The sequence below is a fragment of the Castor canadensis genome, chromosome 2, assembly GCF_047511655.1.
Source record: "Castor canadensis chromosome 2, mCasCan1.hap1v2, whole genome shotgun sequence".
NCBI lineage: Eukaryota > Metazoa > Chordata > Mammalia > Rodentia > Castoridae > Castor > Castor canadensis.
In genome coordinates this window covers 4,259,174-4,273,056 of record NC_133387.1, presented here as the reverse complement: position 1 = coordinate 4,273,056, position 13,883 = coordinate 4,259,174, and the positions used below count along the sequence as shown (strand labels likewise).

The 13,883-nt window shown below is 45.3% G+C and overlaps 2 protein-coding genes, 1 non-coding gene and 1 pseudogene across 3 annotated transcripts in view; 2 read left to right on the top strand and 2 right to left on the bottom strand.

Annotated features, from left to right (window-relative positions):
• Window positions 1-1,234: 1,234 nt before the first annotated feature.
• Window positions 1,235-1,302, bottom strand: LOC141421177 (small nucleolar RNA SNORD77). The gene has a single exon (XR_012445837.1). It is a non-coding gene; the product is annotated as a small nucleolar RNA SNORD77 (small nucleolar RNA).
• A 14-nt stretch (window positions 1,303-1,316) lies between these two features.
• LOC109678648 (nucleolar GTP-binding protein 2 pseudogene) lies at window positions 1,317-3,962 on the top strand (annotated as a pseudogene).
• A 1,670-nt stretch (window positions 3,963-5,632) lies between these two features.
• LOC141416889 (uncharacterized) overlaps window positions 5,633-13,883 on the bottom strand; it is a 93,942-nt gene continuing 85,691 nt past the window's right edge. Inside the window, exons 2-4 of the mRNA XM_074054726.1 lie at window positions 9,823-9,919; window positions 8,731-9,690; window positions 5,633-8,585 (exon numbers count right to left, since the gene is read on the bottom strand). Of these exons, the coding sequence (XP_073910827.1) occupies window positions 8,575-8,585; window positions 8,731-9,690; window positions 9,823-9,919 (1,068 nt within the window). The 3' untranslated portion in view covers window positions 5,633-8,574. The remainder of the gene's footprint in view (window positions 8,586-8,730; window positions 9,691-9,822; window positions 9,920-13,883) is intronic.
• The window catches only part of Dpp6 (dipeptidyl peptidase like 6), a 945,197-nt gene continuing 940,688 nt past the window's right edge, over window positions 9,375-13,883 (top strand). Inside the window, exon 1 of the mRNA XM_074060144.1 lies at window positions 9,375-9,631. Within this exon, the coding sequence (XP_073916245.1) occupies window positions 9,572-9,631 (60 nt within the window). The 5' untranslated portion in view covers window positions 9,375-9,571. The remainder of the gene's footprint in view (window positions 9,632-13,883) is intronic.

Genomic DNA, 13,883 nt, shown 5'->3' with positions numbered 1-13,883 from the left:
GGCAGAGTTAGTTCCCAAGAATGTGGGGGAAAGGCTGGGAAGGGATCAGACAGGGAGATAACATCTCATCTCCCTCTTACTCTGCCTCGTCAACCTGGGATAGAGTGATCTGCTGTATGGTTTTGCTTATCCAGGGCTAGAAAGTGGATCACAAAAGAATACCATCAGGTCTATCAGCTCTGATTTTCACTATCAAAAAGTACAATTTATCAGTTAAGCTGGCTACACTACACTGAATTTCTAATCACGTTAATTATTTAAGTATGTATATGGTAGTTACAGTAGGCTGCTTTTAAAATGACTCCTGACGATCGCAGCTGTTCAGCATGAAATAGCAAAAGCTTAGTGACAGTGGCCAATGTGTGAAAACAGAAGATGCACTGAGCAGACTTGGTTCTACAGCTGAGGAGCCTTCTTGGCAGTGTTGGAGGCAGTCCCTGGGTTTTTCTTGCTGCTTATTGTATAACGTGAGAGAAGACACATAAATCTAGGGAGGAATTATTAGGCAAAAATAACACAAGGCACTCTAAGGTCAAAAAAGATCCAGTAAGAGACATCTGGTTTTAGCACCAACGTGATGACATAGAAGTCACTGATACACACTGGGAACAAAAACCTAAATAAGCAGAAAATCAATGGTGTTTCTTGGACCCAGAAGAGAATTAAGTTTCCAGGGCAAGTGATCACCCAAAATCTGCAAGAACAGAAGAATTTAGAAGTCACAGCTGAGCTCTGTTCACCTGAAGTCAAAGCCACCAGAGACAAAGAATCACTTTGAAGGTAACTTTGATGATTTCCCCAGAGGCTGAGAGTGGTGTAGTGTGAGACAGGAACTCCCAGACGTTAACACAAGTGAAATCAAATCCTTTCTTTTCTTATTCTTAATTGACCTAACCTCTAGTTGTTTAAAGTAACAGTAAACAGTGCACCAGCAGACAACCGCACAGGGTTCAGGGAAATGAAAAGCTGCAACTGGTGATACTGTGCCATTGAAAGGTGGACTTAGATTACCTAAAACGTACGTTGGAAATCCTAAGGCTGCTGTTATAATGTTAGTATAATTAGCATGCTAAGAAGGAAGAAAAATTGAATCATACAAAATATTCAGTTGAAGTCAGAGAGCACAGGAAAACAAACAGGTAGTAAACAAGGAACAAATGTTGTGAATTAAAAACGTCACAGTTTAAATGTGGAGGGGCTAAAGACACCAATTACCAGTGGTTTTTATTTATTTTTTTACATCAGACAAATCAAATATTTCTTCATGATGTAATCTGCTGAACTATGCAACCACCATAGTAACAAGTGGTTTTTAGAGTGGTAAAAAATTCAACTGCGTGTAGTGTGCAATAAGTGTATTGTAGCTGCATGTGTGTGCTGAGTGATTCACGTGGGTCACTCCAGCTGGGCCTGGGAAGTTCCAAGGTCCTTATTCATCTGCCCAGAGTCAGTCAGAACTGTCAGGCTTCTCTCGGCAAGATGGTGAGGTCCAAGGACAAAGGACGGAGCACCATCTACCCCTCCAGAGCCAGCACAAACCTGGGTCCAGTACAGGGAGCAGGAAGTCAAAACATGAGAGCCTGGCCACAATCCGGCGCCTGAGTGTGTACAGACAGAAGGACACAGGAAGAGTCTGTAGTGGCAAAGCCCCGGCACTTCCAAGCAACAGTAGCTTCTGCGCAAAGAGAGTCACGTGTTAAATGGTTTGGATGCATGTGTAATTAAGCAGTCATCATTACAAAAATCTCAAGAGGGAACAGATAAAGTTATGAAACAGCCATACAAGCTGTCATGAAGCAAAGCGAGTTACCAGAGTCTCTGCTCCATGACCAAATCTAGCCTTACAAGTCAGAGGTGCATTCTTGACTCCGAAAGTGTTTAAAACTACATTGGGCCCTAAGTTACGAAAGAGATTATTTGCAAGTCATATGAAGTCTCTTGTAGGAAATGCTGAAATGTCCCCTGAGAACTATGTCCAGAGCAAGGATCGCGATTTGGTAACCAAGGACACTGGTGGGAGAGATGAAGCCCGAGAAGAGACATAAAATTGGGCAGTCCAGAAGAATGAGGGGTGAGCTCTATAAGGTGATGGACTCATCAGTTACTGGAGTTCAAGTTCTTGATGCTAGAGATCCAGTGGGCACCCATTCCCCTCATGCTGAGGCTTACTTGAAAAAGGGAAAACCCTGGAAACATCTCATTTTTGTTCTTAACATATGTGATGTTGTTCCAACCTGGGCAACAAAGTGGTGGGTTGCGGTCCTCTCCCAGGTCTATCCAACACTTTTCTCCATGCATGTCTTAGTAGGGAACATTCATTCAGAGTCTGTGGCAGTTGGGAAGTTGTGCACTGACAGGTTCATCGGCTATCCAAGTGCAGGCAAGAGCACGGTGATGAACACTGCATTCCAAGAAAGCTTGCACCGTGGCCCCCACTGCAGTTGGAACAAAGGTCTTGTAGTATGTCACCTTGATGTGTCAGATGTTCCTGATTGACTCTCCAGGTGTGGTTTACCCTTCTGAGGACTTGGAGGCAGACATTGTGCTGACAGGAGTTGTTCAAGTTGAAAAAAAGAGTCCTAAAGACCACATTGGTGCTGTCCCCAAAAGAGCAAAGTTAGAATATATCAGCAAGATGTACAAGACTGATTCTTGGGAGAATGCAGGGGACTTTCTTGAGAAGCTATCTTTGTGCAGTGGGAAGTTATTAGAGGGTGGAGAAGCCGACTTGCAGACTGTGGGTAAGGTGGCTCTCAATGAGCAGACGAGAGGCCGAATTCCTTTCTTTCTCAAGCCGCCCAGTGCAGAGCTGCCCAAAGCCCCTCGGTTTCCACTCTTCTTATCTTTGGAAGTTGCCCCAGAAACAACCCACAACAATCCAGAAGAAGAAACTGCAGAAACCATAGGTGAAGGGTTGTGATCCGTTATTGAGAAAGAAAAAGAAGCAGACAGTCCCTGTAATGCTAACTCAGAGAGGCAGCAGACCCTTGCACAAATTAACCAGAACTTCAGCAGAATCAATGCCATGCCTCAGCTTTCTGGAGACAAACTGGTTCCTGTAGAGATGCAGACATCAAAGAAGAGCTGGAGAGATTTTCTGCAGAGGAGGAGGAGCAGGAGCCACCAGGAGAGGGTGATGAAGAAGGGTCTTACCAGACTCCCAGAAAGGGCCAGTAGGAAAGGACACCAAACAGTAATTAGAGTCCTGAATTGAAAAAAAAAAAAAAAACCTAAATACCAGAAGTTTCTAAATAAAGCCAAAGCTAAAAAGTTTTCAGCAGTTCAAATCCACAAGGGGTTAAGTGAAAAGGTTTTTGTAAAATCTGAAGAATGAAGAAAGGTATCTCAAGAATATGTAGATGATACAGTACCTACCAAAAAGGACAGAGAGGAAGGCACAGATGGAGGAAGAACAGTCAAATAAAACTCAGAGGACACTAACACCAAAGGAACAAGGACAGCAGTACAGCAGCAACAATCCAGAAAAGTTGGTGTGCGCTACTATGAAACACAGTGCGAAAAACTGAAACAAGAGCAAAATGACCAATGCACAGACGGACAGAAACACAAACATGTAAAACTCAGACATAAGCAGTAACATCTGCAAAGTTGTTTACTAAATTATACAAAAATATAGACAAGAAGAAATAGATTTTAAAGACATGGGTCAAAAGCAAAGGAATCAAGACATATAAACCATGCTAATACTAATTTAAAATTTCAGTTGAGCTATATTAATTTTGGGCAAAGTTTCTATCAGAATAAGAAAAGCAATATGGCAGAAAGGAGGCTGTGCATAATGATAAAAGGGTCAATTTTCTAAGAAATTACAGCAGTCCTAAACATGTAGTTACCTAACAACAGAGAAAAACACCCAACAATGATGTAAAAGTTGGTAGAATTAAAAAGAGAAGGTCAGGTAAAGTGACTGGGCCTATGACCCCAGCTGCTCAGGAGGCAGAGATCAGGAGGATAGGAGTTTGAGTCCAGTCCAGGCAAAAGGTTAGCAAGACCCAATCTCAACAAATAACTGGGTGTGGTGATGAGTACCTGTGTTTCCAGTGTAGGCAGGAGGATTGTGCTATGAGGCTGACAAAAAAATGCAAGGCCTTATCCATACAAATAATTAAAAGCAAAAAGAGCCAGGGATGTGACTCAAAGTTGTAATGCATCCGCCTAGAAAGAGCAAGGTTCTGAGTTCAAACTCCAGTACTGAAAAAAGAGAGAGGGAGGGAGGGAAGGAAGAAGCATGGAAGGGAAAGAGGCAGAAGAGAGAAGAGAGTGGGAGGAAAGGAGGGAAGAAAAGAAAGTGTGAGAGAGAGAGAAAGAAATACACAGATTCACTATTACAGGTAGAGGCTTCACTTCTCTGTAAGTAATTCATAGCTCAAGCAAGCAGGAAATCAGTAATGATATAGCTGATTTGAGCAACACTATCGATCAACTTGATGTAATTGACAATTACAGAGTACTATGCAAAGACAGCATGATGCAATATTCTTCTCAAAGTCCCACAGAGAGACACACACCAAGATAGGTCATATTCTGGGCCATTAAACACATGTGAACTAATGTAAAATCAGAGAAATCACACAAACTATTTCCCCAAACCACAATGAAATTAACTAGACATAAGAATCAGAAAAAGCAGCTGATGATTCCCGAATATTTGCAGATTAGTAGAGCTTCCTAAATATCACGGGGTCTAGTATCAGATTCTTTAGTTGAGTACAGACTGTGACAAAGCTACCTACCTTTATTACAAACATACGAAATGACCTCTTTGCAGAGGGAGACAGGTGCTGGCCTGAGACACCATGGACATGGTCAAGTGTGTGAGGCAAGAGTCAGAAGAGACTGTAGCACTGCATCCTAATTAGTCACAGTGCTGACAGCTAAAAACTCTGAAACCACTGTGCAGGTGCACTTGGATTAAGCAAGTAGTACATGGTTGGTGGATGGCGGGATCTGGAGTTCTTACTGCTGGAGGGAACATTTACAAATAAGCAAGGGAGAACGCTTGAATGACTCATGTGAAATGGGTTAGTATGAATTCATATTTGGCTTAATAAGCCATGCAGATATTTGTAGATGTAAACGGGTGAGTGTAGAGCAAGGGTGAGTGTGGACAAAGCATTACCTTGCTCTGGCAATTAGAGGACGAGAAACAAGCCTCCCAGTAGCCATGAGCACCCAGAGTGACCAGACACTGGTTGCTAATACCATTGTCCAATAAAAGGAAGCAGTGATCCTTGGAGAAGTGATGGATTCTAGAGGCAGAAAATGTACAAGAAGAGCCTGAAGCACCTTGTGCTAGCTATCACACGGTGAAGAGGCACTCAGCACACAGCAATAGGGTAGGACAAAGGCACATAGGAGCCACCGAAGGCTGCCCAGTGTCAATGCCAGTACAATTTCAAAAATTAAATGAGTATCATCAAATTGCATCCCAATGCATAATGCAAATATTCCATGACTACGCTGATAAATTATTGAATGAATAAATAAATGGGTGTTGAGAGAGACAGAGCTCCCAAATATGTATGTAGAAACCTGTCCTGAAGGAGGTGAAGCATCGTCTCCATTCCTTCGGCAAGAACTGTTACTGCAGCCTGTCCCATGCTAAGTGGGGACAGGGGGAGCCACCTTACCTCTTACTTCACAGTCTACAGACAGAGGAACTGTAATCCAGGAGCTGTGCCCAGGAGCCTTGGGCACACTTCCAACTGAGTTCAACAAAAGAATTGTGGACCTGGAGCTGATGCAGGCATGAGATGACCTGGGGAAACTTGAAAGGGCATGGTTGTGTTTCTCCCTGTGGGCAGAGGGCATGCTGCCTCTGACATGGCTCCCAGGGACCCTGTCCTTCTGATCCTTGCACCCTGTGGGTGGGAATGGACCTACTAGCTTCCTCCTCATCAAAATAGAACAATGAAACTGATTGAAGTTATTTTGAGGTGGGGAGGGGGATGAGGAAGCATGAATGATGGAGGGGGTGACTCTAAGCAAGGTACATTGTAAGCACAAATGGAAATGTCACAATGAAATTCCCCTGTACAACTAATAGTTGCTAATAAAATGCTTAGTAAAAAGAATGGAGCATAGGCAAAGGCTGGCACTTGCAACATTAAGCCATAAGTAATGGACTCCAATCTTACTTATTCTCTCTCTACTTGCCTGATGAAACTGGTCCATTTGGCAAGGAAATGACGGCAGCCTCTGCTCAGTCACCATCACAGAATTAGGCTTTGCCTGAAAAACCATTAAGGCACTAACCCCGGCCAACAGCCACGTGAGTGCACTTGAAGCAGAACCTTCCATGAGATGGCAGCTCCAGTTGGGCCGTCATGGGATCTCTTGAGGGACCGTGACGCAGAGGTCAAAGCTAAGGCATGCCTGCATCCCAGATTCTGACAAATGCTGAGAAAATAAATGTGTTTTGTTTGACATCACTATGTTGTTGGTGTATTTGCGATGCAATAATATGTAAGTAAGGAGCTTAAAATGGTACAAACATTTTGGAAAATTATTTCAAGTTCATTAAAAAAACTAAACCTGCATGTATATCAGGAGCCAGCATTTCCACCCCTAGGTATTTGTAAGTGAGAAACAAAGGCACGTGTTCACAAGAAAACCTTGTACACAAAAGATCAGCTTGATTCCTAAGAGTCAAAAGCTAGAATTCACACATGTAGTCATTAGCAAGAGGAAAGACAAAAAATAATGGTGTAGCCATATCATAGAGTACTACTCAGCAATAAAAAATAATACACAAAACATGACAGAGTCCATAAACGTTGTGCTCAGTGAAAGTGCTCAAAATGCATGAGCTCATTTATAGTACATGAAATTCAAGAACAAGCAGAACCGTCTCTGGTGATGACATGAAATTATGGGGGGAGGTTTTTGGGAAAAGGCATGACGCTCCTCTCTCAGGGTGATGGAGTGGTGTGTATTTTAAAGGGTGTTGGTTATACAAAGGCATGCAGTTGTCAAGCAGATCTGTTCATTTTACTCTATGTAAACTGTGCCACAATAAAATGAAAAGGAATAAAAAGCAAAGAAAGGGGAATGACAGTGAAACCCCAAACCACTACATAAGAATCTTTAGGGATAAAACTATTCCATGGAGGAAAAAAATATTGTTTTCTTACAAATGCACTTGATTATGTGAACGTTAAACATATCTTTATGCAAATGACATAAAGTCGTTTAGACATCAATGGCATCTTCTTTGCCCTTGTCTTTGCAAATTTTCAAGTTTGATTCCTAAGACATGTTTCCTCTCTTCCCAGTGTGGCGCTCAGGTGACTCATCCAGCCATCCAGCATGGAGGTCAGGTTGATTCTCTCAGGGCCACTGACAGCTGCTTCCTTGCATGGTTCCCAAGAACCTGAATCTTCTATGGAGTGTGTGGAGTGGGGAGGGGAATCCACACATGACCACATAGATCAGTGCACAGGTGTAGACAGGAGCTGGAAGTGGGCTTGAGCAATAATGTCTGAGTTAATAGGAAGGGCTACCGTTGTCCAGGCAGTGGGCCTGCTATGGTAAGTCCCTGCTACGATGCTAGGAACCTTTCCTACATCAGTATTTCTGAGCCTCAGTGTCTAACTTGGAAAATAGTAGCCATAAGACCTTCCTCAGAGATGTTGAGGATAATGAGAGGACCCCGAAGATGCTCCCTAGGAAGTGGCAAAGCCAGGGCTGTAACCAACATCTGCTCTCGCAGTCTTCCCATTCACAGAGCAGCACGGTGCAGATGCTTTTGAACTGATCTTATGAAATGGGGGTATTCCAACTTGGAATTGGGCACATTAAAGACAGCAGCAATTATCTGAAGAATTCAGAGAAATCTATTTTTTTCTTTCCTTTTTGGTGGTACTGGGATTTGAACTCAGGGTCTTGCACTTGCTAGGCAGGCACTCTACCTCTTGAGCCATGCCCCTAGTCCTTTTTGCTTTTCATTATTTTGGGGATAGGGTCTCACTCTCAACCCCCACCCCCATTAGCCTGGTCCAGGAACCTCCTATTTACACCTCCTGCCTGCCTGCCTGTGTAGCTGGGATAACAGGTGCACACAGTGTCACCCAGCTTATCAGTTGACATTGGGGGTTAGCTATTTTTTTGCTGGAGCTGGCCTCAGCCTCCATCCTCCCGATCTCTGCCATCCCACCAGACTGAGCAGTTTTCTTTTCATTCTTGGTGCTGAGGTTACCAACCTAAAGAGCCTGAAGACACAAGGGAGTCTGGTCCTCCCCCACAGGTCCAACGCCCTCCTATCCTCTATACATAAAGTGGAGATCGGGGATGAGGAAATAGAAACAGGATGTGTGCCCTGATTTTCCCTCCAGAATATTCGAACTCAACTATCTCTGCCTGGAAAATGGAGGAAAAGTTAACATTTTGCTCACTATTATGCCTGTATCCTACTGTGCTTTTGGTCCACTGTTCAGACTTGTGATTCGGAAACGGTGCATTGCAGTCCTCATGAAGCAGTTGCTCTTTCTTCATTTGTTTTTCTTCCTTCCCAAGGGTCAATATTCCGTCCGCCTGTGTCCAAATGCTGCCTAATTAGATCATGACTTCATAGGTGACAAAAAGGAAAAAAAGAAAATCAGAAAACAAGGGGCAGGGATAGAGCCCTGCCAAGCTATAAAGACTTCTGTGTGTAAAAAGTAGAGGCACCCTGCTGCTTCCTCCACCCTCACCCCTGACCCAGTCACTCACATGGGGCCTCCCAATTGCTGCGCTGGCCTGGTCCCTCAGCTGAAGCTTGTAGGGACTGTGTCAATGATCCCCGGGTACAATCCCAGCTCCTCTCCGCCCCCTCCACTTTCCGGCCTTGCCTGTGCTGTGGCTCCTGGTAGAGCCTCGCATGCCACCTCCCGACCATCCGGAGGTTTGGCGACTGCACCTGAGACGCAGGCTGGAGCGGGCTCTGCCTCTCCGAGTTCTTAATTAGCCCCCACGGGGGAGGGCCGTGCCGGATCCGCACCGACTGCGGCTCCAGCAGGAGCTTTTGCGGGAGAGGAGGGTGTGGAAAGCCAGACGCAGGAGCGGGGTGCCGGCCCTGCGCTCCTCGCGGCGTGGCTCTGCCCGCGGTGCCAGGGTGCGATTGAGGGCGCGCGGCTCCCCGCGTTCGCGGCTTCCCAGCCGCCTGGGCAGCGCAGGAAGCGTCTGGTCCCCGCTGCCCCCACTCCGCACACCCCTTCCCGCTCCTCCCGGGAGCTCCTCTCGGGTTTGCTCGGGCTTCGGGCTGGAAAGTCCTGGACTGTTTCCGAGGAAGGCGGCACTGGGCAGCGCGCCCTCGGAGCCGGTGGCGCCGGCCCGGGCTTGCTCCGGGGTCCAGGCAGCTCCTCGGACTCTGGACTGCGGATTTCACCATCCCTGAGCGTGCAGCCTCCCAGAAACCTGCAGCGGGAAGCCGCCCCTCGCGCTCCTCCAGACCCTGCGGGACAGAGGGGACCCACCCCGCATCTGCCCCGAGGCGCGCACCTCGGCCGCCACCCGCCACGCGCCCGGGAAGTTTCAAAGGTAGAGAATCCGGAACCCCCGACTTCCTCTGGACATGAATCAAACAGCTGGAGCCTCCAACAACGTCAGGTGTCCCCCGGGGAAAGGCCACAAGGTAAGGGTCCCGCGACCGAGGGGGTTGTGCGCGAGTGTGGTGAGTGGTTTGAGGACCCACTAGGAAGGCCAGTGACACTCGCTAGCTTGTGGACTCCGAGCTGCAGCCGGTCCCGCCCCAGCGCTGGCAGGGCTCCTTCAGTCCTTGGTCACAGGGATTTGTGCGAATATGTGCTGTTTAATGGACCCCACGCCCTTGGCCACTCTGCCTGAGCACCTGCTCCCGGTGGTCTAGGGGCACTCGCTGCAGCTGTTGGTCTCTATTGGCGACGTTCCTGGGAGGAAGGGTCTGCGGAGAGGCACAGTCCCCTTCATCACACCCCTGGGGCCACAGCTTGCAAACAGGCCTCCCACTCTAGTTGGTGTCGTGGGCACGTGCTTCGTTAACTTTAAGGGACCAAAGCGCCCCTGGATCTATTTCCAGGAAATTAGTGAGGTTTAGAAACAGGACGGGCAGAGCACAGAGGAATCCTTGCAGAACATTTCTGGGAGCCAGAGTGTACGGGGGCCAGGCTTTGGAAACGTGGACTTCACACTCAAAGAAAAAGATGTCACCCAGGTTCCTAGTTCCACCCACTCCCATCCTGCGCTGTCGCCCCCTCCCCAACCTCTCTCTCTCTTTCTCACCTGTGCAGTTACTTGCAAGGAAATTCTTTATCCAGGTTCCACAGGAAAGTCTCATATCAATTCATGTGTCAATACACTTTTAAAATATCTTAGAGTGCTTTTGTTATTTTTTTAAAATCTGAAAGAAGGCAAGTTTTTTGGAGCTTAGTCTCCGCTATGCAGCCTGAATCGGTGCTACCCACTTTCGTCTCGGGTTTGCTGCATGCATTTATTAGAAACTCATTCTCACTAATATCTGCTTGCTAATATCCACTTGCTGGGGTGTGGGGCACCGGGTGGAGCTGTGGTTGGTGATATTGGATTCATTTGAAGGTGTTAAGGGTTATGTAAGGTGAGGATTTGGGGCTGAAAACCTTTATTTCAGTGGAATGACATCCAGCATTTTCCTCTGCTATTAGATTTGGATGAAATATTTGATTCAGTAAGTCAAATCTCTGATCTCTGCTCTTATTAGCTACGATTTAAATAGGTACAGGTTTCACGTCTGCTTTATTTCATCTCCATAGGAAATGCCTTTTTAATACATAGTGGCTGATATTATAAGATTTTAAATTAAAAATAATACAGTTTCACATGTCAGTGATTATGTAGTGTAGACATCTGTGAAGTTCAGAAGATCATTCAGTAATTTCTTTTAAAAAATGCTTTTGGCTCCAGTGTTAAAGTGGCTTCTTGGCAGAATTGGTCTGCAGGGTATTGACACCGATAAACCTTTCTGGGAAGTGCTGGAACACACACCAACCGTTTGGAAGGGACTAGAGAACCTGTTTGTCACAAATTGGGGATGACCCACACACCTGTGAAGTGTGTAACTGGCACTTGGTCTACTGGATCATACTAAACTCAATAAACATTCACTTAACAAGCCATCAACCATTCACTTAACAAATGTAACCCTTAATGGGTTCCAAGAACTGAAAACACAAATAAGAATTTAGGCATGGATGTCACTGTACAAATGCAGTTGTGGTCAAAGCTCACTTTTCATGACTTAAAATCTTGGCGGCTCACCATTGCCAAAGGTGAGATATGGCTATATGTCAGCTAAAGAAAAAATGCCAATTGCTCTTTTCAGAGAAGAATCTATATGGGTCATAGCTTGCCCCCCAGGTTTGTACTTTGTCTTGAGGGTGTTGTGAGTAGCAATGGTGGGGATTGTAATTCTGGGGACAGGTGTGCCTGGGACTCTGCATGAATGAGGAACGCATGCAGGCGGCAGGGGCCATCAGTCAATGTCCCACAATAATGGACAGATACATGCAATTAAGATATGACATTTTAAAATGCAATAGAAACTCAGTAATTTCTTTTATTAGGAGTTTGAAAGAAGCTTGTTTCTGTTTTACATGCTACACTAAGGAGGTTTCCCTGGGAGGAAAGGCCACCACCTCTTAGCCACGTATCCCCACTGGACTCATGGGGTCCTGTGCCATCTACCCACTGTCTGCTAATGCACCTTGAACTCGCCAAGTTGTTCTGACTTATTTTTGTGCACACGTTTCTCAAGAGGTGCATTTCACCTTTCTTTTAGGCAGCTACTCTCTGGTTGAGTTAGTTGTGCTATTTTCACATCCGGCTTCATTTTCAAAGATTGAACCCTCAGAACTGAGAAACAAAAGATCCTTGCTGTAGCATCTTCCTTGCTCCTGAAAGGGGGGCAATAAACCATGTGCCAAGGACCAGTGAGAGTAACTGACCATACGATCACCCTGCTATAGGCAGGAGCCACTGCTCCGAAGAAGAAATATCCAGGAGTTATGGTCACAGAGGACTGGGAGGTTAAAAACATCCCTGTGGGATCATGAGGTCACACCTAAGTCATGTTGATTGGGTATTGGGCACAGTGACTGGTGCTCTTGAAGTTCTAACCAGAAACCACGCTCTCCTAACATACAAACAGTTGAAGTTGGACTAACAGTAAGAAGCTGCCATCGTCTGAATCATTTGATGGTATTCCCTAAGTCTTAATTGGGTTCTGGAAACTTGAAAGGGAAATCCATTCTTGGGCCATGGACACAAAGTTGAGTTTTGTGTAGACAATATGAGGTAGTAATGTAAAATGGCACAACTTCAGCTTTGGAAGATCTCGCCCACCTTCTGAACGGAAAGCAGACAGCCAGTTGAAGATGACTCTGGTTGAGGTGGGGGAGGAGGAGCTCTTCCTTCTGCTTCAGGTTGGAAGAGAAAGCCGAAGTTTGGGTTGAGTTTCTTTGCTTAAGCGTTTTTGAAAGAGAAACTTCCAAAGGACTACTTGCTGGACTTGACTTGGGTGTGCAAGTTTTATGGGACCTTCATTTTAGGTGCATGGCAAAGATCTGCTAAGCTAATCTCTGTTTGGGCTGGAAGCAGGACCTGCTACTCATGGAGAGATTTTACTTCACTTCTGAGCGTGGATAGGACCACTTCACTCTAACCCCTTTCTCTAATCCTGGCACACACTTTACAAGGTTTTGTGTCATAGCTTCTTTGTAAATGGCCCCCTTCTTTCTGTGGCAGGCAGGTCCTGAGGAGCAGGCCCCACTGAGGACCAGCTGGTGGGATCTCCCTTAGGGATATGGGCTTTGTGGTGACACAGATGGTACCATGCTAAAGAACCTATAAGGAAAAAGCAACAGAAAGAAAGAGTTCAGAACTGTCTTAACACAATTTATAGATCTGGAAAAAATGACTATAATGCATGCATTAACTCATTTAATTCTCAAGAAAATCCTCATGAAAAATGTGTTTTTCCTATCGTAAACAGCCATGGAATGGTCAATTTTTGCCCCAGGCACGGACATAGGTCTCAGATGCAGGAAACGTTCAGTGTATATTTAAATTCTAAGCATTTGTAAAACAAAGAGGTCTTTACTTACAACTTGAGATTTCATTTTATCTGCAATTCTTCAGACTGTCTGATGCAATCATACTTTACTCCTGTTTTCAGAGAAACTGTCTGCTTTTAACCTGGCTTCCTTATCTTTGGTTTTCCATATTTGACTAGTATGTGCTAAGCCACGGGTTTCTTCATCTTTATCCAGCTAAAGGTTAAATTCTTGACTTTCTTAATTCTTTCACTCTACTTGGGGATTCTGCTCCACTGTCTCTTCAGATAATGGGATGTCACAGTGTTACACCATGCATGTTTTTGTACAGATAAACATATCTCTTGGTCATCTGATATTCATGGTGACTGTAGCCTGAGTACCATTTCCAGCCTCGGTACTCCTCTCCAAGACTAGTTGAGCTTGGCAAAAGTCCTGTCCCTTCAGAGACACACAACTGAGGAACAGTTGCCTGAGGGTAAAAAATCAAAATCCTATTCTTTCTGTTTGTAAGAGTGGAGATTTAACATGGCATTTTGAGTTCCCACTCTGTCCTTCCCTTGTCTTCAAAGAGCAAAAGGATGAGTTCTGTGCCACACGAAACCCAGACAATTCTTTTTGCAAACCAGTGGAGTAGAGACTTGGACTCTGCGAATTTGACCCAAATACTGAAATTTTTGGAGGGCAAAAGGCTTGCTCCTTGCTTCTCTGATAAATGAAGCGATTAACAATGAAAATGTCTCCCGATGACCCATCTGAGCATGGAGAACGGGACAAAGTCAGGCAGTACTTATCACCTGACAACATTTTCTGGTGAAGAAC